The sequence below is a fragment of the Metopolophium dirhodum genome, chromosome 1 (genome assembly GCF_019925205.1).
Source record: "Metopolophium dirhodum isolate CAU chromosome 1, ASM1992520v1, whole genome shotgun sequence".
Taxonomy (NCBI): domain Eukaryota; kingdom Metazoa; phylum Arthropoda; class Insecta; order Hemiptera; family Aphididae; genus Metopolophium; species Metopolophium dirhodum.
In genome coordinates this window covers 61067979-61092840 of record NC_083560.1, presented here as the reverse complement: position 1 = coordinate 61092840, position 24862 = coordinate 61067979, and the positions used below count along the sequence as shown (strand labels likewise).

The 24862-nt window shown below is 27.6% G+C and overlaps 2 protein-coding genes across 2 annotated transcripts in view; one reads left to right on the top strand and one right to left on the bottom strand.

Annotated features, from left to right (window-relative positions):
* LOC132934556 (dynein beta chain, ciliary) overlaps positions 1-10263 on the bottom strand; it is a 91322-nt gene extending 81059 nt beyond the window's left edge. Inside the window, exons 1-10 of the mRNA XM_061000877.1 lie at positions 10136-10263; positions 9756-9978; positions 7285-7461; positions 3248-3444; positions 2386-2525; positions 2128-2280; positions 1844-2055; positions 1672-1769; positions 976-1111; positions 568-852 (exon numbers count right to left, since the gene is read on the bottom strand). Coding sequence (XP_060856860.1) covers positions 568-852; positions 976-1111; positions 1672-1769; positions 1844-2055; positions 2128-2280; positions 2386-2525; positions 3248-3444; positions 7285-7461; positions 9756-9935 — 1578 coding nt within the window. The 5' untranslated portion in view covers positions 9936-9978; positions 10136-10263. The remainder of the gene's footprint in view (positions 1-567; positions 853-975; positions 1112-1671; positions 1770-1843; positions 2056-2127; positions 2281-2385; positions 2526-3247; positions 3445-7284; positions 7462-9755; positions 9979-10135) is intronic.
* Positions 10264-13256: 2993 nt separating this feature from the next.
* On the top strand, positions 13257-24521 carry LOC132934690 (ropporin-1-like). The gene is made up of 4 exons (XM_061001013.1): positions 13257-13664; positions 13785-13946; positions 16717-16867; positions 19883-24521. Exons 1-4 carry the CDS (start codon positions 13473-13475, stop codon positions 20215-20217), a joined length of 840 nt encoding a protein of 279 aa, XP_060856996.1. The 5' UTR covers positions 13257-13472; the 3' UTR covers positions 20218-24521.
* Positions 24522-24862: the final 341 nt, after the last annotated feature.

Below are 24862 nucleotides of genomic sequence, written 5' to 3'. Positions count from 1 at the left end.
ATAATAGGTAGATTTTTTGTACCCACTATAGTAAACATTATGTAAATTCAGTTGGTACATTTACATATATTTTATACAGGTACTTAACTACTTAAGTAATATTAAAACTTTTAAAAAAATTAAATCTTAATTTTAAGTCATTAAATAAAACTAATTTGACTAAAAATATTTTAACTGTATGTGTATCCACACTACAGGTAATTTTTTACGACACAAATGTAATTGACATTATATAATACAAACCTAATTATACAAAATAATTGTAACTATCCAATATCTATTATATTATATTAATATTAAAATAAATATTTTAAACTTAAAAGTGTTGAATATTCACATTTTAAATTAACAAATATTAAAATGTATTGTAAATATATTAATTCCTAATGGGTTTGAAAAAATCCTGAGTCCGTTGCTTAAAGTGCGAGGGTAGGGGGGTGAGAAATTTCACGCACGTTATAATTTAGTATTAATAATCCAAACAGCCAACAGCCGTGTAATTTAATATTTACATAATATTGTTTTATATTTTTCATGCATTATATTTTATACACCAAAAACACTGACCTTGAAAACACCGTCTAAATTATAGCTATCTTCGAACGCCTGACTAAGCGTAAAAGCTAAACGATGGTCTAAGTCCTTGATACTCTCTTTAAACTGTTCATAGTCTACTTCGAAGCGCTCGTCTTCTGGTTCAAGGACATCGTATGCTTTACTGGAAAACAACGAAAACTGCTCATTGAAATCTGCATATATTTCAGTTATACGACCGCTGAGCAATCGACCTTTAAGTCCGCTAAATTCAATCCTTTCCAGTTTTGTAAATTCAACAACCGTGTCGAAAAACCACTACCGAATAAAATGTACGTTTGTAAACAATCATGATAACGTAAAATAGGTACTTGCGTGTGTAAACTAGATAATATAGGTACCTACTACCTCTACCTATATAATGAATAAACATTAACATACTTCAATTATCTGTAATCTTCGAATAAACAAGTCAGTACGGTTGAAAATAATGTTTGGATGGAAAGTCCACAAAAGTGCAGTTTCTTCATTTTCGAAATACGACGGTAATTTTTTACGATAATCGTTGAATATATTCCTTAAACATAATATCACATAAATTCAACATATTACAATATAATACATCAAGATCTACTAACACACACACTAACGACAATTTATAATATTAATCTTATTGACAGAGAACGGATTTTGTTGACATTTCATTTATTGCGATCATGGAATAAAATACATGACATTTAATTACCTTTTTTAAAAACTTTTTTAGCTATTTTTTTTATTACCTTCTTTTTTACAAAATTTGTTCTTAATTGACGGATATTTGAAATATTTAAAAGATCAATATTTTTTTTGTATTATCATATGATATGAGCTAATGTATAATATACTCAATCAGTTTTGTCTTATAAATAATAATTTTTGATTTACATTAAAACAGTATAATTTATAATTATTGACACAAACCATACGATACAGTAGGTATGTTATTAAACTCGAATAAGAATAAGACAAAATCATTACACCATCAATTGGTTTATAAATAAATAATTTTGTGTTATAAAGCTACAAAACTCTTACTATGGTTGCATATTAATTGTTTTTTTATTGTAAAATGTAAAAAAATTATAATAATGTTACCTAAACTTTTCGAAAATAAATATACAATGCCGAACTCTCAATTTTGTTTCGTGAATGTCACTTTGAAATATTGACGTTGGGTCCAAATACCGAACTGCCTAAGGGTAAAGATCACGATATTTAATTAAATATTAATCTAAAATTATTTTTCAATATAAACATTTATGCCAACCTGTGCGATCAATAAATTACATATTTGCTTTAAAAGAACAATAATCTTGCCGGAACTACAGTAAAATCGTGAATTGGACCACACTAAGCAAACGACATGCATCAGTGGACTTAAGCAAACAGCTATGTCACCAAAATCAGTTTCTTCTAATAATTTAAAATGCTTTTGTAACGGCTTCAAATAGCGAATGATGTCATTAGCCTCTTCCAAAGCTAATAATGGGAGGAAAAAACAATCACATTGAGTAACTTAGACAAATTACAAATTCAATAAAGACTAGATACCAGAAACGACATTTGCGTAGATATTCTTCAAACATGGATAATAAGCACTGTTAGTTAACTGGACGATAGTAGTCATCTTCACTATCCGTTGATCTCTTAACTGTTCAAAAATATATTCTAAATTTTGTACCCGGTTATTCCAGAATGCCACTTCTATAACAATATTTAAAAAATGTTAGTACTTCAAACATAATGTATCCCTCGATTAATATGCATATATTGTAAAATTAAATTGTATTCTGCACATTTTAATATTACCAGCCCAAGGAGTTAAATGTTGATTACTCTTAAATGCAGATACAGAGTCAGCACTTAATACTTCGGTTATTTGCGTTGCCCATTTTATAATTACACCTTCAACAGCTGATTTAAAGTGTAAATCAACTATTTTTCCATCACTATAAAATATAACAACTTGTTGTTTAGTTGCAAACCATTTTTTTGCATTTTTTTGGTTACTACAAGTTTTTATAATTTGTAGTCTTGTTATTATACATAATAAGATCCTTATTAAAATACGTTTGTTTATTTAAATGTATTTATTGATATTTAAGTTTATGTTAGAGAGTCTGGTATAAAATATAACACGAAAATTATTAATTAGTGTTATTTTTAACCTACCTATAGATATTTATTATATGCAATTTACAAAGAAATTTTGAGGTTTAAAAGAAGACCAATAAAAGTCAAGAATTACATTCTATCATACTGAACATGTCTTAAGAAATTAAAACTACAAACAAAAAATTTTTTTTACAGTTTAAATTAATTTAAAATTCATAATTCACAATTATTTTTCAAATATTATTTAAAATGTTTAATGCCAATAAAATATTTGCTACATTTTTTCATCCGGAGCATTTAAAATCCGTGTCTTACTTATAATATAGACTGGGGCACTGAGTCACAGAAATAGTACGTGGAATTTGATGGTTCACTAACTAGTAAGTAATAGGTAAGTATAATATATATAACATATTATTTAATCATTACTTTCATAATATGACATGTTATACATTCGTTATTATTTATATCATTAAAATAACTGATGTAAAAATATTAAATTATAATTTATTAGTTTTATAATATAGGTATTTATATATCAAGATCTTTGGCTTACCTTTCCTTAACTATTTGTTCAATACTATCCAATCGTTCCACACCTACCGGCATTGGTAAAATAGTTTGTCCATTTATTTGACCTTTAACTTGGTACACAGTACTCTTTAGACTATGAACATGTTCTTTAACGTCTAACGAAACAACAGTTGCCCAATTTTTATGGTTTTCCGGATTCGCAAGCAATGGAACAAAAATCTGTAAATTGATGCGTTTTAAAAAGGATTACAATTATATTATTTATAGATAGAACCTATTACAATATTGAATACTAAATACTAATGCATTATAGTACCTAAGATAGTAAGTTGAATAGTATTTTTTACAATGACAATTTATTTCAAATATTTGAGTTTCTAATAGCCGTAACTATATACTTAGTAGATAGTTAGATAAATATTAAAGAATCATACTTGAATTATGACATTTTTATTCATAATTATTAAGAACTTTAATCTTTGTTTAAGGTAAAAAGTTGACGAAAATATAGCATGGTTAAAGTCTAAATGTATACTATTTTTAAAAGTGTAAAATATGATGTAGGTAGGTTATTTATAATATTTATTTGAAAACCTTCTCTGAACGAACTCTCTCTCTCTCTGAACAAAAATTGAATATCACACTGTGCAAAAACGTTGTAGTTTTTTCAGTATTAGGTAGTATAACTATGAAATAAATATACATAGGTATAGTTTATATACTTACTACTCGTATCTACTATGTTTATTGTAAGATTTCTCCCATTAATATATTTTATAGATTTTAAAAATGTATTTAAAAAAAAGTATCTAGTTTGAAAGAAAACTAAAGGCTGATAATTAAATATTTCAACCCGATTGTGATAACTTTAACTTAGGCGTTAACATACAACTAAGCTGAATAGTATAGTAACTTTATTAACTTCTTTTAGCCCATGTATATAGGTATTTTATTTTACTGTATTAGAGTTTCAGCAATAACAGCAATAAAGTTATCAAACTGTTGTCTTATAACACTTTCAAGTGAAATTCATAGTATTGTTTTCTAAAATTAATGTTATATAGTAATAACGCCACTCACTCTAATATCTATAGTCCATTAAATTCTTATAAGAATAAAAACCACGTGGAGAATTAAATAGTTACAGTTACCATTTAAATAGGTACCTCAACCATAAACCATGTTACCTCTACGGATTATCATTCAACATAGTTCAATGGATAGTTGGAACTCGGGAACGTAAATGACTGAGTTGGGACTGTATCATTATAATATGATTAAAATTGAGCCTCAGAAGTAAGAACATATGTAGCCAGGTAGGAAGGTAAAAATTATTTATAATTACCTAAAAATCTTTCATTTAGAAATTTATTGCTAGTATTGCTCGCATAAAAAATATAAGTTATAACAGTAAGTAAGTAAGAAACAGTTTTCCACACTATTTGTATATTATAATTTATATTATATTAATTATTTTCTAGGTACTAGGTAGTCGTCTATAATATAGTTCAATTCATCGAAGAAATTATCAAGTTTTACGGTAGGTAATGTAACATATTATGTTATATTGCAGTATCCATGTTTTTATATATATTATATACTATTCATATAATATTATAATATTTATCAGCATTATTAAACCGTAACTAATCGATTAATAATTTACCTAAATGTTGTACTTATCACCAAATACACAAACGGTGATATGCCATACGCGCATTTGATGGATGGCTATAGAGTATAGGTAGGACAGGTAGGTACTACCTACTGTGGCAATATTGCAAATAATAATCAGCGGTGGTACATTGCCAAAACCTACGTGTGTACACAAGGTCATAACCGTACTTTGTAACCAGCGTATGCATTATAATATTACATTGTATTGTTTTTTTCGAAGCATGTCACGCGCAGAGCTCTCCAACAGCGTTTTTTTTTCACTTTCGCGACGCTATAGGTATAAAAATACTCTGTGGCCGTGCTACGAGTACAAAATATAGGAACCACGTACGACACGAATAGAGTAAACAGAACAATAATAACATAATGAACAATCGACCGAGCAGACGGGTGATAATAAAACTATAACGACCGTCTTGTATTGATATATAAGAATATTATGTGTAGCGTATGTACGTGTGTACGTGTCTTACCTAGGTACCTGTAAATTATAAGCGGACCTAAAATACATTTCCGAAGCGATTGAGTCGAAAATAACATCAAATTACGCATTAGGCACTTATTTTGAAAACAATCAATATATTTATAATATTTAGGAAGGTAGCCAGGTAGGTAGGTACATCACAATATTATTATTCCGGTGTATATCCGAATTGGTTCCGAAACGTCCGAATTGGTTCCCGGTTTGTTACAAAAGGTGTATCCGAATTGGTTCCCGGGTTGTTACTAAGGGTATTTCCGAGTTGGTTCCGAGTTTCAAGGTTTAGAGCATTTTTAATTTTCCTTCCAATTTTATACAGACTTAGGACTGTCCACATATTAATATTATGCAGGTATGGTTAAAAATTATGCTTTTTGTAATAAAGCTACTTTTATTTTAATCAAATATCTTTTAATTTTTAAATAGTCATGGTAGAATAATGAATAATATTATAATAATAAAAATAATGATTTTTTTAATTCAAAGTATAAAATAAAATGTAATATAACAATAAAATTTTAACACAAATAAAAACGAAAATACAATCACTACACGTATACTCTGTGGTTATTGCGGTGGATTACTGAATGCCGTTGATACCGACTAACAAGTAACGAGTCGATATCCGTCCATATCAATAATATAATAACATCAGTTGTATCACAGTTTCTATCTAAATGACAATTTAGTCCATTTTATATAGCCATACTTATAAAGATGGGAAATATGCTAAATAATATTATGAGATTATATTTTGACTTTTTCGAAAGTGTTTATCAGGAACCAATTCCGATGTGTACCGCCTATCTAGAATACCGGGAACCTATTCGGATGTGTGTTGCCTGGATTGTCGGGAACCAATTCGGATGTCGATTTTCAGGTATGGAAACCAATTCGGATGCAGCCTATTATTCAATACGTTTGAATAACTTTATGATGTTATTTTAATCACTTGGTTTTTATGTTACAAATGACAATCGACTCAAATCGTTGTACCTAATAAGAAGTCATTATGAATCCTTTAATTGTAGTTTATATAATATTTTGTTGCCAAGAAACTTAAACATATTAGGTATATTATTATACTCTTTTAAATTGTCCACAGTGTAAACATAAGTGTTTAATGTTTATCATTAATAAATTATTTATTAGATAATTAATTAAATATAAAAAATTAGATTTAATCAAATCTTAAACACTACTACACTACTTATCTTATAATAATATTATTACAGCACTCAACTAAACATTTTTTACAATGTATTAATTATGATTTACGATTTTGTTATGTTTACCAAATATACTAGTAATTTAGAAATATAACTGGTAGTACATTTTGAAATGTCACTCCTAGCTCAATTTAGATGAACACTTGGCAATGCAGAATGCATCCGCAATCGTTTCGCTTTTTTGGTAAAATTATAAATCCTTTGATAGAAGTGTTACATATTATAACATTACATGTTACACCCATCTTCCGCAATGTATTACGAAAAAGGTAACGGTTCCGCAATTATTATTTATTATTTTATTCAATCGATTTACATAGGGCATTCAGAACGATATTTGAGGTCTTACGACGGTGCATTTTTTTTTCATCTTCAGTAGAAAAGAACTATTTATTTTATTATATTATAAAACATACAAATGACAGTTAATATTTAATTTTTAAAACATGCATGTCAACAAATATTGGGCATTTATAAATAATAAGAAAAATATTAAAACTGTAAATATTAGTTACCTATGTACCTACCTATAACGATCATATTTTATATTTAAATATTTTATAATGTTTAATATTATCATACAGATACATAATATAACAAACCATACGTATACATGTCTCATGTTAAACGTGAAGTACAACTGTACAAGAGTAAATGTAAATTTATACTTACGTCATCTACAATAGTTGCCAATTGTTCGATAGGCTTGCTCGCCATATCACCAATTATAAGAACTGAACTTGGATTGTCTTTAGGTACAACAACCTTGGCAATTTTCACAAAATATATTGCTTTAGTTTTCAGAGGAACTGGAAAACTGTCCATGGCAAATAGTTGAGCCGCCATATTCTAAATTATTTATTTAGTTTTAATATTATTACTAGAGCTCGGATGTTAATGACCAAAATGTCATTGAAATATGCATTTAAAAATTTAAAAATATGCTAATATATGTCTTTAAATATATCAAAAATATACCTATTTTTCAACAAATATATGCAAAAATGAAAAAATATACGCAAAAAAGGTGTTAATATTAATTCAAAATAAATTATGAACACTATTAAATGTATACTAAATATTATACATATTTTAAACAATTACAAAAAATGGGATAATAGTGATTCAGAATAACTTTTGTTTTAAATACTATAAATATAAATATATAAACTAAAATACATATTAGGTAGTAAAAAGTGTTATGTTTATATTATATTAAAATATTTTAAATGGCACTAAATCTAGAAATTAGCAATATATGCATTTATATGCTCAAAAATGTCAAATAATAAATATGCAAAAAAAGTTTGCCTATTTCTAATATAGACTTCAAGAATCAAATTTATATCTCACTCCGGTGTAATTCTGACTGCGCGAAAAAAATATGCTAAGTCATAAACATCCGAGCTCTAATTATTACCGATAAGTATCATACTTAGCACATATGACATTTAAAATAAATTATTTAAATTATTAAGAAGGCAAAATTACATATTTTCTTACAAATTAATAATTTATTCACATTACCTACTAATTTAATAAATTACCCATCGTGGATCTATTAATTTATATCCTATAATCTTGGAAGTAAAACATTTTATTTTATTTTATTAAATATTTTATAGAAAATATATTGTGTATTATATATTAATGGTTAATGGTTATCACGTCTTAGGTGAATCATCATTTACTGTTTTAAAAATGTTTCAAATATTATTATTTAATATTTTTATATTCACATTGAATATTTGATATATAGGTACCTTACTTGCCAAGGTTAGGTTAGGTTAGTATTGATGTTAAATGCTATACTTTCATGGAAGTAAATAATATGTCTATTGTTTTTAAATATTTATAATTTGTACTCTTTATTTTTGTTAATTCTGTCTACAAATTGTCTTAATATGACACAATATAACTAAGTAAATTAAAAAACAAAAATTAAATAAGACAATTTAAATTGTAAACGTTTAATGTTTGAATTATGATAAAATTATAAATAAATTGCATATAGGTACCTACAGTAGATTATGAAAAAACAAAATTTTATTGGTATAATATTATGATGTTATATAATATTTATGAATTTTTCTATAGTTTTCTTTATCAGTTATCATTTCTTTATAGTATAACTGTTGTGAGAGTTTTAATTAGCCCTTTTATCATATTATTATGTATTTAAAATAATTAGACCTAATAGATATTTAAATTTTTTTCCTATTTATTATAATATACCTATCAATATATGACCTATATAGAATTTCACTACCTACCTATTGTTTTGCTATTATTTTAAATTATAGTTATTACTAATTTAATTGTAAAGAAAATTACTAACATTAGTGGAACAATAATGAAATTTGCCATTTACCTATATATTTTTAAAAGTGTAAAATGAAATCGATTTTGGTAATTTTTTTGTAATGCGTTTTCACCAATTATTTATTTAAGTACCTTGGTATTTTTAAAACGTGCAATTTTATTTTAAAACAAATTTAACCATGTTTTCTTTCAAATATCTAGGTATAATGTTCTAAGGCTTGTTATTTTTATTTTTCATCATGCATAGGTTAATGTGCAAATGTGAAATATAGCCTATTACCTATAAACAGTTTAGTTAGGTAATATTTAGCTGATACCTACCAATAAATATTAGGTACCTATACTAAAACTGAGTTCAGAATCTTAGTTCGATGAAATTTATCATAATTCATAATAATAATAATAAGCACCTATACCGACTAACAACATGTACGAAACGTGCCTTATGGCAGGTAGTTGTATCCTGTTCAGATTTTTAAAATTCATATAACAAATGTAGAATTTGGATTTTAAAAATTTGAACATAAATACAGTACGATTAATTTAATTTAAATATTTCAACTATAAAATAATAAAAGTCTTAAGTCACATTTTTTATGACCGCTTAAAATTTTAAAATCTTCCCAAACTTTAACACTACCACTACTTTCCACGTATATGCATATGTGTTTTTTCAATGCAACAATGTATTATTTAGAAATTTAGAATATTTATTATGTTACTAAAAGAACAATAAATTTTATTTAAATTAAAATATAAAACAATTCTTGCACATGATTTCGTTTTAAATGTATAAACATATTATGATTTAATTGTGATACCTGAAATATAATTAAAACGATGCATTCCGGATTATCCAAGAAGTTGTAGACCTTTGTGCCTTGTTCTTCTGTCACCATCAATCTGAACCATTTTTCAGATTTAACTTTTAGAGCTTTTATAATATAGTTTCCAAAAAACTCGGGACGTGGATCTTGTGGATTGTCATTTCCTTCAGACATTTTGTCTAGAAATTAGCTCTCAACATTCATTGGCAAAACCCTGCTTAATAATGTTATTAAAAATTAATATTTAAGGTTATTTTAAAAGGTTTAGATACATAAATACATTATTTCGTACAAAAAATGTATTAGGTAGTTGTCAACCTAATCTAACATTAAAATATCATGATGATATTCACTTTAAAAAATATTATAATTACCTGATTAAAAGTGTACTCGCCGATTATAATATTAAATAAATACGATTTATATTTATATATAATATTTAACGATTAATAGTGACGAAAAGACTTGCTCATTATCGTACATTGTAGCTAGTGAACCGTTTTGGTGGATGAACAAAATGTCACAATAAACCTAAGCACGAGACAATATTATGTACAGTAATTTATTGGAGTATCGTGTCTTAAATGTCGTATGCGTGACAAATGTTTCCCAACATTTTCTCAAAGTTCAACTCGCGAACGTCTAAATTTAAATATATTGGTTTGGTAAAATGCTGATTGTCCATATTATTATATTAAATAAAAAAAAGTAATAATATGTATATAATATAAGTTCCTTTTATTTTTTTATAAATAAATTACATTATTTTTAAAAATGATGTTAATTTTCTATTTTGGAGTTTTCGACTTTTAAGTATCTTTTTTGAAATAAACATTTTCAAAAAATGTATATACAAACAACAATATTTTAATTGTCTTAATTATGATTCTTAATTATTAATTAAAAACTTCACATATAGGTTCAAAAAACAAACCAATTGATTCTTAAAAAATTGTAAACCCCTGAATTGTATATGTATATAAATCTGCAAAAAAAAATACCATGACTGCTTTAGTCACGCGATTGTAATATAATTCCTTGCTATGAAAGTTTTTACGTTCAAAAAATATATAACTAATATGAAAAATATAAAATAAACGGATTGTTTATTTTATTGTCATAGTAAACTCGTTAAAAATAATGTACTTTCATACCTACCTACTGCAAAACATTTTAAACATGCCATAGGATATAATAACATTTTTTTTCCATTAAGATTTTTATTAAATATCTACTAATATTTTTAATATTTTTATACGAAGTCCATTTAATAAAAATAGACAGCAATTAATACATTATTTTAAAATTTCTTTGGTGCCAAAATCTCTAAAAAAAATCAATATTTTTTAATGTTTCTAAAGCCACTAAACATCAATAGGTAGGTATATTCAAGCCTATATTGTGGATTTATTGAACATCGCAGGTTTGTTGATACATCTATATAGTATAATGGATACTATTTTACATAATATATACATACATAAACAATTATTTATTTTCATGGAGCCTTCTATATTAATATTATAGTATTTGGCCTTCCGACATTAAGTAAATCATTGAGAATTATTGAATATGAAAACCGATTCTGAGCAGATCCGTCAGCCTTATAAGTTATGACTAATTATATTTTACCTATATTATATATTTATATTGATATTACAGTAATTGATTTTACTATTATTAATAACATGGTAGGTTAAATTAATTTTTCCCAAAAACATTAGCACATAGCAATAGCATTAGTAATAACATTCATTTATTTTTTTAATGTTATGTAAAATCTGGTAACATTATTATGTTATTAATTATTATAAACATATATACCTATGTATAGGTATTTATATGATAATATATTAGTGTTATTAACTTATATTATATTCCCTAGCTGTATACAAAAAAAAGTTCTTTATGTTTTAAAATCTATTATTTTTATGTTTTTAAAACTTGAAGAACATTTTTTTTATTTCCGATTCAGATTTTCTTTTGATGTGATGAAAATTTCGTTTCTTAGTTATGACTTCAATACATTCTCGGCTCTTTCCCGCGCAAAACAGTTTTTATATGTTTCACATTTGTAAGACGGAAACAATACATGTGAGTATAGCGTCTTCTTAAAATTAATCTAAATATTAAAAAATTAAAAAAATTACATTTTCAAGACCCAACAAATAATATTTTTAAATAACAACCAAATTTCTAAAAACGTAATTCTTTGTTTAAATAATAATTTAAATATTCCATTTTTTTTTTCACAAATCATTAACTCCATTAGTCTATAAAAAAAAAATAATTGTACCTTTATATTTTTAATTTCACTAATAACTAGGTACATATAAACCTAATGTTAAATGAACAAATTTTAACAAAGCATACTTTTTTTTATTGACATTTATAACGTTAAAATACTAGCAAGAAAATTGGCAGCATCGCAGTAACACTTAAGTTTCTCATCCCACTATTTCCAGAACTTGAACTTACAGAATAACATATATTATAATTATTCTGGTCCAGTTAAAAAATTAAATTAAAAATTAAAAATCATTACAGTCCAAACGCTTAAATTTTTATTGTACCAATTATTATAATAAATCGTAATATTCTTTTTTCATATTCTTTTAGGTTCTGAGCGAAGCGATAAATGTATTGAATTTATAACGATGTGTGTTTATTTGTGTGTGTGTTTACTCTGTCATCACTTTTTGTGACAGTAAAAATGGTTCAATTTTCTTCAACAGCATCTTTTCTGGTAGGGACTTTGGGGAGTCAAAAGTAAAAAATTCCCAATAGTTTTTGAAAACGTCTAGAAAAACAAACAAAAAATTAAGGACAAACTGAGATTTTTAAACCAAAGTTTCCATCGATTTTGTTTTTTAGTGTGACTCAAAAAATAAAACGTGGATACATAAAATTGTAACTGAATGTTTATATAAGCAATTTCTATGCACAGTAAAATTTTTGAAATAGTGGGACTTTTTTAAGCTATTAAGCTATTTATAGGCTGAAAATTGTCTCCAGACAAAAAAAAAGACTTTTAAAATATTAAATATTAAATAAAACACATCATTGTAAAATATAATTTTATATATTCATCATTCAACTCTAAAATTAAAATATATATTAAAACAATCGTAAAAGAATCTAATAAACTAATCTATTAATATGTATCAAATCTAATGAATTTAAAAAATGTCGTATTTAAATAGTTTTAATATATTATGATCTAATATCTATGGTATACATTATAATATACCGTACATTTATTTGGCTAACATTTAATAATTCAACTTAATTCTGATAACTATTAACCTATTCATGGATGTATTTAAATTAAAAATATTTAATTATCGGTCCATATTAAATGCATATATGTTACAGACTACAGTTTACTTTTCCAAAGTTTTCGGGTTTTTCTTCCAACAAAATCGATTTGTTCCTAGAACCATAGAAACAAATGTCAAAACACAACGGTATGGCGTGTGAATGGGTGGAATACTGTAATAGTGTGTTCATGCACCCCTTCTAGACCAAAATCGTACTTCATTATATACTACGTCATATTCATGTTCATGTATCAGTGCGTGTAATACATCGCGCTTGACGTAATTCGGAAAAAAAAATTGTTCGATCTGCAAACTGTACCACTATAGTTTTCATTGTCAAAATATAATTTTTATTACTACATAATTGGTACAAATATTTTGAAAAACAAAAATGAATTCGATAGTCGTTCCCGACAATTTACCAGAAATATTAAAAAAATATGTGAAAGCCGCGATCCGATCTCAGCCTGAAGACATTGTTAGTTGGTCAGCAGAGTATTTCAAAAGCATAGATGATCAATACGTTCCATTGGCTACTACTCAAAAACAAGATCGAACTCTATTCAGAATATTAGCTTTTCAAGTTAGTATTCATTATTCAATAATATATATATAAAGAAATTGTGTAATTTTATTGTGAAACAGTTGAATACACGCTGTAAATGGTGAAATAATTTTTATTTGTTCATAATAATTGTTTCAGTTAGGTACCACAATAGGCACTAAAGAAAGAATAGAAGAAGTGTGGTCGGACTTATCACTCGATTTCAATCTATTAGAACAAATTTATACGATTGGAAATTTTCGTGCAGAACACGTAGACATGATAGAATTTTTGGGTATAACTTTTGGACATTGGACAAAAGTAAGATGATTTTATATTTTTACCTAATAATAATATAAAAACAAGATACATTTATTACATAATATAATAGGTATATATTATACATAGTATTTATTATTTATATTACATATTAATAAATTAATAACTAATAACTGTATAAATTCTACTACCTATAGGTACATACATATAATACCTATATATAAGTTAACAGAAATAATATAATATCGAGTAGGACCCTTTCGCAATAAGACAAATTTCAATCGATTTTATTCTTTAAATACTGCAATCAGAACATTTATAACTATACTAGATTGCTTTTAGAACCAATAAGTATTATATTATGTGTTTTTAGTTAGTTGACGTTATAGAATATAAACCTATACCCACATAGATCATAGATGCCGTGCACATGGGCTTAAGCACCTGTTGGCTGTTAGAATAAATTTAGATCAGATGATAACCTAATTCAACTTCTGTGAATCCAAGCTCTTGGATTGTACTGCAGTATAATATCTAAGCTCCAGGCATCCTTCCAGTAAGCTTCAGTCAGTGTACCGTCATTTCGCCGCTATGATGAACGACTGTCGATTTGTCGCATACATCATATGGGTACGGTTTGTTTCGCATGTGCGTCCGCCAGTGTACCATAAAATTACAACTTTGATTGAACGATCTGTCACATACATCGCATGAGAACGGTTTCTCTCCAGTGTACGTCCGCTGGTGTACCGTCAAATTGTATCTTTTAATGAACGATCTGTCACATACATCACACGGGTACGGTTTGTTTCGCATGTGCATCCGCCGGTGTACCGTCAAATTACAACTTTGACTGAACGATCTGTCACATACATCGCATGAGAACGGTTTCTTTACAGTGTGTGCACACCGGTGTACCGTTAATATACTGCTAACATTGAACCTCTTTCCACATACATCACACGGGTACGGTTTTTTCACCGGTGTACCTTCAAATTGCAATTTTGATAGAACGTCTTGTCGGATACATCACACGAGTACGGTTTATCGTCCACACGTAACCTTCAGCTATAGGTGTGATCGTTCATTCGAATGCTTTTAATTTTAAACCGAAAACGTAGCTGTTATCACTCGTATTTCCTCAGGTCCTTCTAAATAATGGTAAGCGTTCTAGCACTAATCAAAGATTAACAATATCTGACTATATTGACTCTCGTAAAATATAACTAACTCGTATTTGTTGTTCGTACAATGATATGGTTACTAGACTATTTTGTTTATGGTGGATAAAAATGTATTGTCATCGCCAGGTTTTCAAGCTAGTATTTTGTTGGGCTACCATATAAGTATAGATTTATTTAAAACTTTTATAAAATAAAAATAAATTAATAAATCGGTAGAATTAATAAGGTATTATGACCGTGAATAAGAGGTACGGGATAACTGTCACTATAACTGAATATAACTGTTAAGTATAATATGATTAATGGTAGTTTATCATTATTAACTATTATTATAATTTATAATATTTATAAATAATAATCAAAATTCATAACAAATGTATTTTATACTGTCACAAAAAAAATTTTAATACCCTGTTTATTTTTTGTCTATTTCTATATTATATTATAATTTATACAATTTTCTAATTTTTATTAAAATATTAAATTGACACAAATAAAGCTTGTATATTAAGCTTAAAAATATTTAGTTGTAAGTTTCCAAAACCATAACAATAATTTTTATGGGGCCCCGTAATGAACGGCCGTGGGCCCTGTAAAGAAAAATTGTGCCTAAAAATTACGTACGTTTAAATATTTCAATAAATACTTCACGCAAATAAAAAATTTACACGTTACCCCCAAAAAAAAAAAACAAAAAACGGAGGAGCCCGGCTGTGTTTGCGGCTCATCTGCCATGGCCAGGCTGACACCTGAACACAAGTACCTAATTTAAATGTATTAATTTACTTCAGGTTTTAAATCAATTGTTCAAATTTATTGTATACCATCTTATACAACACATATATACCTACCTATAATATTTGTATGCCAGGTAGTACTTTCTAACATTATTTATTTTTTGGAATAAGATTTATAGTATCAATACATTTTTTTCGAAATCTTTGAAATCTTTGAAATCTTTTGATGTATATATTTAATGATATAAAAAAAACCAATTGAGGTAAATCTATTTTACAATTATTATTGTCTTCTAAAATAAAAAGCGTCTACAACGAAAAATCCTGACAAAATCTTACTGTAGTAAAAACATTAGGTATTTGGTTTAAATTTTAATGCTAAGGTAATATTTTGGTAAAATGTGTGGTTACATATAATAAAAATAACCCACGCAAGCTTATAGTGATGAATACTATACACATTTGTTTTTAATTTTAACTGAATAAAAAGATTATTTTCAAATATTAATACATAATATTATGCAAATACACTTCTAGGTTAGATTATCAGGTTAGATAGAGAAGGTTATTTTTTTTATAGTGTATAAAGAAATATAGAACGCAAAATTAACTATTAATTATTATTCATTAAGCACACCAAAACGTACTATTTTCGAAAAAAGGACACTATAATCAAAAATTATAAGACATTAAAATTAAAATTACTGTATTTTTATAATTTTTTTGATGAATTCAGAAAGTTTCAACTATTTTAGGTAGTTTTGGATTCAGAATAGAATATCTTGATTCGTGAAAAATAGTAAAATTAAAATAGTACGTTTTTAAATATGTAGATACAACAACCAAATCGTGACGTCATAAATTTGATAAAATTATTTTCTTTTGTTTAAGTCGCTAAAAGAAACTGTGTTATTGTGCTGCGAAGCGTTCTGTAAATGTTTGGCCACTGATGGTTATTTCATGCACGTGGATGTCGCCTGCAAGCTCTACGGGTACCTAGCGAAACTGGATTGTTCACTTCCGGCTGATGATGATTGCCCAGGTCAGTCGTTTAGCTGCTAGGTATGCTACGATTTATAATTATTAGTTAGACTTTTGTTACACATGATTATGTAAAACTCCCCATGGGTCGGAAAAAAAGTTCGAGCAATTCATATGATTTCCGCCAACATTCGTTATACCCATGATCTATACATTTTCATATGAAATAGGTGATAATAATTAAAAACTATAATATGAAACGTTTTAAAAAAACAACCACGATTCTTAGTCTGTTTTCCTATAAATATAGTGTGTGTGAGTGGTGTTAGTATAAACTGCAACACGCCTCCTTCGTTCTTTCAAACCAAGTGGCCGTCGGTACTATAAATAATCCTAATAATGCCCGCCATTATATACGTCACTGAATCCTATCCAGTTAAAGGGTAGGTAGTTAGTTCGCTATTTCCACTACACGACCCGGGTCTTGAAAACTGGGTTATTGGACCGAAACAAATAAAGTTTTCCAAGTTATATTTGGCAAGTCCTATAAACTTATGGCATACGTTCATAAATGAACACATTCGAACACGTTATAGCAACGTATAGATACCCGGTTTATTAAATTATTGAAATAATATTAATAATATACAGTACACTTTCACCTGAGTAACCCTGTTCTTAAGGGAAATATATTGAAGATCACAGGAGTAGCTGAGTACGAGTTGAAACAAGTTGAATTGTTATAATTTATCTATAAGGTACCTATAGGTATAGTAAATTAAATTATTGATGTTATTTAAAAATGTAGAGATAAGATAGATAGGTAAGATAGATAGGCGTAATCTGGGAGGGTTAAGAGGGGGTGTGGTAATAGTGTATTTTTACCTTATAGGTTTTTAGTTTTACCACTGACTGTCCCCCCTCCCCTATGATATAATATAGTCTCTACTTCGCGATTCAAACTCGACTGCTGGCTATGCCGCAATAATATACCTATACGCTCGTTCTCAATAGTCAACGTCAACAGTATTCTGTCAACCTAAGGAAATTCACTGAGTGCGACGATATAAATGACGAGTCAGTAATCTGTAAACCATAACAATATGATTAAGCATATTAGTATCAGTGTTAGGAACAGATAACAAGAAAATCATCTAGATAAAGATAAAGATAACAACACTAAATTTTATCTAAGATACAGATAAAAGATAAACAAATCAATTTCATCTAACAAAAAGATAAAAGATAAAAATATTTTATCTAGATAATTATCTAAGTTTTTAAATAACAGATAATTTTAGAAATTATAATTATAATTTAGAACAACTAATTTAAAATAATATATATACCGTCATGTAAGTACACAAAATAATACACACCGGCCACTTTTCGTGTCACGTACTATTATTATTATTATTAATTAACAACATTGAAAAGATATTTACGAGTATTGTGTATTTGTGTATACGAAATAATGTTTATTATTATTATAAGTCATGTGCAATTAAAATTTAAAATTGGTTTAGAGATTGTTTATAGTTCATAGATTTATAATATAAAACATAAAACTCGAAATATATAAATAGCATCTCATGTATTGCTCGTCAGACTTATCAATTGTCATTAATTTCAGACGCATTGCAAATACGGAGAGAATAGACGGCTGGTTTATCTTTATTTCTCAATGAATAATATTATATTCTACGGAATTTTGTTTGGGACGGCGGTGGTTATAACTTGCCATCTGTTCTATTATTCGTATGTTAATTATAGTTTAAAAATATTTATAAAATTCTGGGAATTTGACATGTTTGTTGCGACAGTAACATACTAATATAGGCTAATTACATAAATTAATTAGTATATTATATATTATTAACCGAATACAAAATATTAATTACTAATAAGTAATAAGTACTAAATAGGAATAATTTATAGTCTTTTCAGAATAAGAATAACGTCATATATTTTTAGCCCTGGATGTTATTTTACGTACAAGTTGTGCCTCAGATAGTGAGAATAAAAATAAAACATTTTCGAACAGCTATCTAATTTTCTCCAAAAAATTTATTTTGTTAATTTATCTAGATAAGTTAAATTTTTATCCAAAATAAATACTTAGGTAACTTATATTCATTTATCTAGATAAGATAAAAGATAAAAAAATAATTATCTGGATAATTTATCTAGATAAGTTCTAACACTGATTAGTATATAATATTACAAAACCTATACTTACCTATATAGTTTACATACAATGTTGTTATTATTATTATTGTTCTTGAATTCGGGATACTTACGCCTTAAAAACTTATCCCAGTTAATCAGTGTATGTTGGATGATTGAAATTCAAAAATAGAAATACTGAAATACCTATATAATATATAGGTAGCTGTCACATTGTTTCAAATCTATGAAGCACGCTTAGTATAAACTATATAGATATACTGCGGTGACGCCGAGTTAAGTTGGAAAAAGTACTTATCCCTAGTTAAATTACTACTGAGACCCATATACTACCCACGTAATTCCACACCAATGAACCGCACTAAAAAATAAATACTTATTTTTTTCCCCAATTATAGTAACTATATGTATACATATTTTATTAACAGATAAATATCGAGAATTGACCTTTATATATTATATAATATAAATATATAATATTGATCGTATTAATTCATACTTACTAATCTACCTACTATAAAGAACATACATAAATAAATTGTATAATATGTCATTAGCAGCTCATCAGCGTAGGCACCCAACCCTAATATTTTTCTTAGTGAAGCACTGTGTATGTGTGCATTATGATACTCTCTTTCGAATATCATAAAAATACCGACTGATTTATAAAGATACTTCAAGCAATGGCATATTGGCATCCCTAAGCTTTGATTGTGTAGGAAAAATTTTAAACCTTTGAAAATTATATGTAAAATACAACCATAAAAAAATGTTCCTGTTGAGGATGGGTGAGTTGATGTCTTAAGGGTTCGTATCGATTATCGGCGTGGAATTCACCTGAGTCGTCTGAAGTGATGTTGATTCTAACACATCATATTTTTTTTTACAGACGGCGGCGTGAGTGGTAGCAAATCGGCGATAGTCCAAACCAGCAGGTCTCTGGACGCGTCTCCGGCGCCGCCAGCCAACGGGGGCCAGCTGCAGCAAAACGTTTGCGTATCATTGGAATCGATTTTGGCCCGTCGTCTGGCAGCAGCTGCCGTGGACGGTGGACCGAAGACAGGGTACCACGTACCAGGTATCGGAATGGCAGCGTCCGACGGTCAGGTGCAAGCGGTGTTCGTGTATTTCCGAAAATGCGCTGCCGACAACGGCGGTTACGTGTACGATTTCGACATCGAGAACGATCGTTGCCCCCGGTTGGACGCTATTAATAATAATTAAACCGCGACCTGAGTGTCGTAACCACCGTGAATTTCGCAGTTTTGTTTCGTAACGTCATTATATTTAGCGGGTACCCGCGCATGTCATCGACCCGAGTGCGGATTGGGATTCAAATATAAACGCGGCCGCCGCGCACCTATTTAGCACACACGCCGTATAGCGATACGCAACGCACATAACGCATTGTGTTATAGGTATTACCATTGATTATACATAGTATAAGTACTATGTATAATCAATGGTATTATATAAAATATACAATTACATTTTATATAAATAAGCCATAAGTTATACCTACCTAAGAAACTAAATAATACGAACTATACAAATAAACCCTTGTAGGCTTCAAGACTTCAATGGCACAATTGATTAGGTACTCGTTCATAATAGGAATTCACTTACAGCTGAAATGTAAACAGAATAAATATGTTTCATAATATAATAATATTATGAATGTTGCAGACTAACGTCAATTAACATCGATTCATTTAAGATTTTCGTGTGACAGTCGATCGAACTCCTTATTTCCCCCCCCCCCCCCCTAGATCCGGTACTGCCTGCAATCGGAACTACAGTATTGTGTAGTATATACCTAATTTCCTTAATAAATCTCACTTAGGTATATCATTAAAAAAATATTGATAAAATTAACCATTTAAATTTTAATCCGGCCTCGATTTCCGATCTCTACAAATTAATTGTACATTTTTTCATTACCTAGGCAATTTAATTATTCATTCGGCTCGCTGAAGTACATAAAACAACATTATATTATATAAAATATAGAATATAATATTAAGTTAAATGTTATAACCTAACAAGATCAGAACAATAGAATGTAAGTCTAAGACATAAACATAAGACATGTATAACAAAGTCCACAAATATATTTTATTACAATTTACAACCATAAAATTAATATATTATTATATAATAGTGCCTCAACTCTTTGGGGTAAATATTTATACTGCTGAAATCGTTATTTACCGTGATTTTCTACATATTTATACGACCTGCAATTCAAGAAAACATGCAAATACGGTTTACTCTTAAAAAAATTCAACGTGGGTTGATTAGCCAAAACCAATGTTTGGCAAGTTCCTTATAAAAAGGAATTCGTTCCGTTCCTTGTTCCTTTCAAAAAATAATTCGTTGTTTGTCGTTCCTTTAGAAAATGAACGAATTCCATTGGTAGTTCCAAATAAAATAAAAATTCGTATTTAATCATTAAGGTTTTTTTATCATATGCATACTTGTTTAATTTTTAATTATAATATATATCTACAAATTGGCTATAAGTAGATTTTCTTCAAAATTAAATTGTTGGCCGACGTATGTCGACTATCTTATCGTTTATTGTTATAAATAATTATATTTTATATAGGTACTCATTTCTATATAAATTATAACTTATAACTAAAGACCGGATTTATATGTTTTTACATATCGTTACTGGGTCTATGCAGTCTTATGAGAGTAAAAAATGTGGATGATTTGTTCAATTCTGAATGCATTGAAAAAAGTTTTTTTTGCATATTTGAGAATATTTTATGGGTTAGAGAATATTTAACTCATTTAGCATATTTTGGAATATTTCGTAAATTGTGAGAAAAAATTTGTATTTATTTTTAATTTTAATATTACGGTACCCAGAAAAAAATTTTTTGAACATTTACAATTTTTTATTTTATCATTTCCAACTCTTACTAAAGTGGAATAATATTCCATTAGAATACGAAACTTTAAATACCTAATAATTAACTCACTATTAATATAAAATTGAAAAAAAAAATTTTAAATGTATATTAAAGTAAATATAATGATGTTTATTGATTATTTTTGCATATTTTTGCTTTTTTTTTGTATATTTTGCATATTTTAGCATATTTTTTAAATTTTTAAGAGAATATGATGAGAATACTTTAAGGTTTTTTCGAGAATATTAGCATCATATTTAAGGTATTTTAAGAGAATATAAATCCGGTCTTTATTTATAACTTATGAGAAATATTAATAAAGTGACTAATGACTAATGTGTAACGATTAACGTCGATACTCGATAACGATCATTAATTGACAGTAGACATTTTTCACATTAAAAGAAATATATCTTAATTTAAATTATTTACATAATATCTGTGTAAATTATTGGAACTAGAAAGGAACGAAAAATGTTGTTATTTTCCCTTAAATAAAAGAACTAGAAAATCATCTAGTTCTTTTTTTTATAAAAAGGAATTCGTTCCAGGAATCCGTTTCTTCCGAACACTGACCAAAGCCCTGTTTGGCGTCCACATCTAGCAATATTGATAAAAAAAAATATACGACACTCCGTCACAACTGTTGCCTGGTTCTGAGTACCAATAGTCGTGCAGTATATAGTGCACTGTGCGCAGTCGGCTACTCGTCTATCAAGTTAATTTTTATACCTGAACAGTATTTCATAAAATGCACACTGTATGCAAAATGTGTAAATGTTTGATCTGTATAATAAAATAAGTAAAATTGTATTTTGTTTATCACGTGAAACATTACAATATTATGTATAATATTGTACCTATATTGTGTAGGTATGTGGTATGCAGGCAAATGTCGTAAAGGTATACCGAAGGCGTGAGAGTATGTACAGTACGATTGATTATTTAACGATCAAAAATGAAAAATGTTTTATTAATAGTGATATTATTTGGACTACCTAGTACCTATATAAATATAATACATATTATAAGTAATGCACCATCATTACTATTAGAATTTATAACGCGCGTTATAACACGTTTATTGCGTACCTACATATATAATGTTATAATATCACACATATATGTATATTTTATTTATTTGCACTTACCTACCATTATTACTAGATATTTAGGTAAGTGCACTAATACATTTTTTTAAAATATAATATTTTGAATAAATGCATAATATTATATAATAATATCTGGACGAACTGCCACCAAGCCTTTCTTTTATTACATATTTGAAGGGTGCAGTTATCGCTCATTGCTGCTAAAAAATATATATAACACGAATGTTCGACCAAAATACAAATTAAAGTTAAATAATTGTATTTCATTAACATTTTATATTTTGCTACCGCCTGTCTAGACAAGTATATATTAATTTTAAACAGCCGTATGCAAAGTCTTTAACGTTATGTATCACAACTCGATTGTGGAAAGGTCACTGTATGTCAAGTGATGAAACCCTTAAAATGCAATTTTATACAGGAGGGACTACAATTTTAATAGTTTTGTTAAAAATTATCCAAGGAACGTACAATTTGATTGGTAAATCGTTAAACACGTATTTTAATAAATAAATAAACGGTTAAAAGTGTAAGAATTATTTTTTTGATTAATATGATTTTTTTAATATGCTTCAATAAGTTAAGGAATTTTAGAGTTTGCAGTATTTACATGGATTGCATATGCATTCTATATTATTTAAATTTTTGATTTATTCACAAATATTATTTTAATAAATTGTTAATTACAGTTAAAATGTATAGAAAAATATAGGTAACGCCTTTGCTGTTCACTAGACCTAGACGTTCACTAGATATAGGTACCGATTGTACCTCGTCAATGAGTAAGTCCCTTTTACAGATTCATTACGAATTAATTTTGAGTTCAATGATGTGACTATGGATTTTTAATATTTTTCAAATATCATTGTAATTAACAATACATTATTAGAGGAATCTTGTATTAAAGGATTAAATTGTCAAGATTATTCAACGCTCCGATCAAAACTGAGATTTAAAAAATATTGTTTACGATATAATATCGATGGTAATAGATAAATCAATATAATACCGTATAGAGTATGGACTATAGAACTAAAATTGATGCGCGTAATGACTATGACTTGTGATGCACAAATTATAATCTATTTCTATTGTAATATTATTTTAATGATATGCCCACTGCGATGTAGTTAATCGTCTTATCTTTATCGGTCGCAATTAGTATAAAAATAATTGTATGACTATTTCGGTGTTTCTATTATTTGCATAAAGGTTATTATTTATTTGTGACTGTGGACTGTGCAATGTGCACCGTGTGGTAAACGGAGGGACTACCCGATGTACGGTTATCTTCTCTATAATATAGTCTAAATAATAAGTTAATTGAACTGTATGTTATTTGTATACATTAATGTTATTTATTACCTATTATTTTCTTTCTCAACATGGTCAATTTTTTAACAATAAATCGGTATGTCATTAATTTAAAGTTGTAGTGACTTATTCAACTGCTGATTGTTTCATTCGTATTATCTAAATTCCGTAATCAATGATAAAATAAATAATCTGGCTAATGAGTCTTTTCGATGTGTAAAAACTATTAAATGCGCATAATACGTAAATAAATCTTATGTATAAATCCTCGGTTCTCGATACTATTATAATATTATTATACATTTATTGACTATAGTTTATACTGCCATACTGGTATTATGCAATATGCTGCACGTGAACGTCCAATATTTACCAATTCACACCATATAATAATGTATACTATCTTGAAATTAGTGTCGCATTAATCATAATAATCATAGTAATGGTACCCACTGTTGGACTTGTTTTGTTATTAGATAAAAAAAAAAAAACATTTGTTTCATTAATTGTAGCAATTCTTTA